Source organism: Salvelinus sp. IW2-2015, linkage group LG15, assembly GCF_002910315.2.
Source record: "Salvelinus sp. IW2-2015 linkage group LG15, ASM291031v2, whole genome shotgun sequence".
NCBI lineage: Eukaryota > Metazoa > Chordata > Actinopteri > Salmoniformes > Salmonidae > Salvelinus > Salvelinus sp. IW2-2015.
Genome location: NC_036855.1, coordinates 1,352,509 through 1,357,050, shown reverse-complemented (window position 1 = coordinate 1,357,050; position 4,542 = coordinate 1,352,509). Strand labels below are relative to the sequence as shown.

At 42.4% G+C, this 4,542-nt stretch overlaps 1 protein-coding gene across 1 annotated transcript; it reads right to left on the bottom strand.

Moving 5' to 3' along the window:
* Positions 1-746: 746 nt before the first annotated feature.
* On the bottom strand, positions 747-4,329 carry LOC111974133 (acetoacetyl-CoA synthetase). Its single transcript, XM_024001738.2, has 4 exons — positions 4,242-4,329; positions 3,913-3,971; positions 3,346-3,548; positions 747-2,894 (listed from the first exon to the last, which is right to left on the bottom strand). The coding sequence occupies exons 1-4, from the start codon at positions 4,253-4,255 to the stop codon at positions 2,757-2,759; spliced, it is 414 nt and encodes a 137-aa protein (XP_023857506.2). The 5' UTR covers positions 4,256-4,329; the 3' UTR covers positions 747-2,756.
* Between the last annotated feature and the right edge of the window lie 213 nt (positions 4,330-4,542).

The window sequence follows — 4,542 nt, the reverse complement described above, 5'->3', positions numbered from 1 at the left end:
CTGTCATCAGTATGTAAAGCAGTGGTCAGCTTAGCTTTTGATGCATAAACAATTATTTCCTTTGTAAAAAAAAATAAAAGAAATCCTGCAAGATGTCACCTTTTGCTCTGTGGAGCTCTATAAATAAAAAATCATCAACTTGGATTCTTGGTGCCATGTCATCCTACTTCAACCTTCTAGGTCAAGGGGACCGAACCAGCATTAGTCTACAACTCAAGTATGCTTTAAGTGCCTGTTCGTTGTGGTAGTCGGTGAATATTTGTATGTCATAATTCATAGCGAATGACATGAATTCTCCCAAATTGAAAACTATTTTTTAAAAGGATCCCTCATTCTCAAGGATCCCCCATATTGAAATACTGTGTTTCATTTGAGATGCCTGAATGCATAAGCATGCCATCATACGGTTTGTACAGTTCTGGTGCTAAGACAATATTATCTTCCCAATAGTGGTGTTTGACAACAGTATTTCAACATGAAACAGTCATGACATTTTATTTAACCTTCAGTTAAGAACAAATTCCTATTTACAATGACTGCCTACACCGTCCAAACCCGGATGCCGCTGATTGTGCGCCGCCCTACGGGACTCCCAATCAATGGCGGTTATGATACAGCCTAGATTCGAACCAGAAAGTTTGTAGTGACGCCTCCAGCAGTGCCTTAGTCCGCTGCGCCACTCGGTAACCCATGCAGTGGTGATGAAAATTAAGAGTTGTTACATTTTATTTGATCACCAACACGTATTGAATAGAATATGCATCGTTGTCCATTTATTGGTTACAGGGACAATGCAAAGTAGTCCACGGTACAAGAACACATTACATATCCGTATATATATATATATATCTCCATATACTGTATCACAGTCAATGACACATTCATCATACATGGAGCAATACAATTGTTTACGCAAAAAAAAAAAAAAACATTAAATAAAAAAAAAAGGTTGTAGCTTATTAAAATATATGAATCAAAACAGACTAGAGGAATTGAACGCATTSAAATAGACATGATATGTTTCTTGGAGGAAGGTAGAACAAAATGAGAGAAACCAGATGAAGGAAGACTAAATGGAATATTCTCAGGAATGTGACGGAGGGTTCCGTCCCAAATGGCACTCTAAACTCCTGGTCAAATGCAGAGCACTTTTATAGGAAATAGGATGGCATTTGGGACGTAGACAAAGAGAATTAATGTTTTGTGACCTAAGTGCTTTGTTGATTCCCTAAACAGAGAGTAAAACCCTGTAGTAAAACCATGGAAGCTCCCCCACCCTAAACACAAGTTACGTGGGTCTTAAACCAAACCCAGTCTCTGTCGAGGTCACTTTGGAACGATGTCCATATCGGTAACTGTCGATGACGTTGTCTAACTTGTGGTGAAAATACGCTGACGAGGGAAAAAACGTTTGTTGACGTGTGGCTTGATTGAAACATATTATGTGCTAAATGTGTGGTGATTGGTTGAAATGGAAAGTGTTCTTTTTGCACTGCATTGATGGGTCGAAGGAAAACAGATGATTTGACTATTTTATGCAGAATTAGTGTAGTGATTGGTCAACCGACTACAGCACAACAACACCATCAATAGTGTTTGTTTAACTGAGGTGATTTCATGGCTCACCACAACAAGAGATAAGTATAGCTGTTTGGAGACATGCATCTACACACGTGTTTTACTCTAAACGAACTAAAAAACAAAAATAAATCAAGGAACATCTCAGTGCCAATGACTAGCGTTCAGTAGTGTCTAAAAATCTATTTTAGAGTTAAACAACAAAGCCTTACTCTATGGGGGGGGGGTAACCCCCATACAGTATAACACCAGCTCAGCTGTGACCGCCGTAATAACATAAAACCAGGAAGTCTCAAGGGGGCTCGTTAATTGCCTAAAATCTGCTGTGTATTCATCACAGCCATTTCATTGGTCATTTGGCAGAAAGTGTCTCTCTTCCACCCACTGAGGAGCTGCCATGAATACGGGTGAATAACCAGAGTAATAATAACCAACGCTCTTCTTTGCAACAAACTTAATGACGTTTGTGTGGGTGGGACTAGCAGGTGGGCGGGACTAGAATGTGTTAAAGAAGTGGGGGAAGGGATGCTATTTTTTTTTAAATTTAAATCTGTTTTGAAGATTGACTGGCTGTGTTCACAATTTTAAAAAAGGTAACAGTTAAAATGTGATTTTTTTTTTTAAAACGTTGAATGTCAAAATGATCTTTCAACACCACTACTCCCTCATCCCTTAATAGCAATAAAGCTATACAAACAAAAAGGCAACGTTCTTTTAAAAACACCTGGGTCCCATTGSCAGGTCCATACTTACTCACCTTCGTTTTATCATAATAAGTTAGGCCACGACGTTAACACCACACCACAAGCAGTGAGAAGCAAATCTCCAGTCCCGTAAAGAGGAACATCTAGAAATTTACACAAGCCAAAGCAAAGGCATTCCCAAAAGGGCAATGGGGGATGTCAATGTTACTACGTCGCATTTTGCTGGATTCCTTTTTTATTCTTTTTTTTTTTGGTCAGTCCTGAACCCAGAGGGAGCCAATGGGATGGCCATGTGAGGTCAGGAGGTCACTGAAGAGTTAGAGGAGGACGAGAAGCCAGGGCCACCATTCAACGGTCTGTACCTAATGACCCAGCTCCTCTCCTCTTCAAATGGACAAGAGTTCAAGAGTTTCTGGGGAAACTGTCTTTTTTTTTTGTCTCGTTTTTTGTTTTTCATGTGTACTGTAGAAGTTCTCAGAAGTTCTGGAGCTCTGGCAGGTTCTTGTAGAGGTCAAGGGAGTCCGGGTTGGAGAAGGCCCCTCTCTGGGTCACCTCCCTCCCAGCGATCACCTGCTTCACAGCCACCTCCACCTTCTTCCCACTGAGGGTGTACTGGACAGACAGACAGATGAGAGAGAGAGAGACAGAGAGAAAGAGACAGAGAGAGCGTAACACACAGGGTCAGGGGACATATACATGTACCAAGCTTCWCTGAGTAGGAGTGTTGATCTGGGATCAGTTCCCACCCTTTTCCATGTAATCTTATTCATTGTGTTCTAAAAGGCCAAACTGATCGTAAATCATCCCTACTACTCTGAGACAGTTTGTGAATACAGCCCCAGGGATGCATAACAGCACGTATGGGCCTTTTTTTTGTGGGGGGGGGGGGTGCTTCTATTTGTCCTGGTACACACGTGTACAATAATGGAAATGTGTTAGCATTACTCTCTGCTCATCAACGTTAGGGTTCTTCTTTTTTATTTAAAAGCTGTCTTTGGGTGCACTCTTTGCTCAGTGTGACTACATGAACACATTGAAAATGACAACAGAAGAATGTTCTCACAGGAATGTCTCTGGTCTCCAGGAACAGCGCCGGTACGTGGCGTGCGGAGAGGGCTTTCCGGATGGCTCCGCGAATTTTGTGTACCAGCTCCGGGCCGAAGGACTGGTTGGGCGTCATCTTCAGGAACAGGATCACTCTCTCCTCACCGTCCCCATTGTACTGTGGAACGCAAAGGCTGTCGGACACTTCCTCAAAGGCCTCCACTGGAGAGAAGATGAGAACAAAAGCGTACACATTTAGAAAATATCTGACAGATCGGCTGATACTTCCGGATTAGTAGCAGATATCGGCTGATACTTCAGGATTAGTAGCAGATATTGGTTGCGTCCAAAATGGCACCCTATTCCCATAGGCCGCTGGTCAACAGTAGTGCACTACACAGGAAACAGGGTGCTATTTGGGATGTAGCCTAGGCCTGTTAGTATTCATAAGGACAACAAGAACAACACCAGAGAAAGAAGAGAGAGGACTGTTACATTCCGTCATATCAATGATGACCAGCTAAATGAGACAAAACTGCTGTTACCACAAACCATTGGGGGGGGGTAAGAAAACCCCGTAGCTCACCAATGTTGTAGATCTCCGAGCTCCCAAAACGCACACCATTGGGGTTCAAAGTTCCATCGCTGTGATCGAGACAAGAATGAGTTGAAGGTAACCAAACAAAACACTATGGTGGCATAGTCGTTTATTGTCTCCTGAGGTAATTAGTAAGAGTGTCGGAATGAGCCAACGGCTATATTCGAAGWGCATCAAAATGTGTGATGCATTGTGGGGTAAATTGTGACAGACTGTCTGATCGACAAATAACAACGAGTAGTTAGGCCCATGTATGGTGTAAGGGCATTTGTAGATCAGTCAGTTGGCTGTAGTGTGGAACAAGCCCGATGACTCACCTTCTGCCAAGCATGACAATTCCTCCTGTCTTTGGGTTGATTTTACAGTAGTCACCGTGGGCCCAAACACCTGCAGAGGAGCATGCATGTTAGTAAACTGAGACGGATATTGATCATGTTCAGACTACTTTAAAATGGAAATAGCCCTCAATGGTGCTGTACATGCCATCACAGAAGCAGCCATTGCAAAGATAGGAGAAGAGCTCTCTAGTACATCTCTATGGCCAGGACTGCCCTGGAAAGGAAAAGCTGTCTATCCATCTCTAATTTATTTATTTTTTATTTCACCTTTATTTAACCA

What these genes read in the sequence shown, in the direction of transcription:
- LOC111974133 (XM_024001738.2), bottom strand. An exon ending in CTCGGAGATCTACAACATTG is followed by an intron (nt 3,549 to 3,912) that starts GTGAGCTACGGG and finishes TCTTCTCTCCAG; the next exon opens with TGGAGGCCTTTGAGGAAGTG. An exon ending in TGGAGACCAGAGACATTCCT is followed by an intron (nt 2,895 to 3,345) that starts GTGAGAACATTC and finishes CTGTCTGTCCAG; the next exon opens with TACACCCTCAGTGGGAAGAA.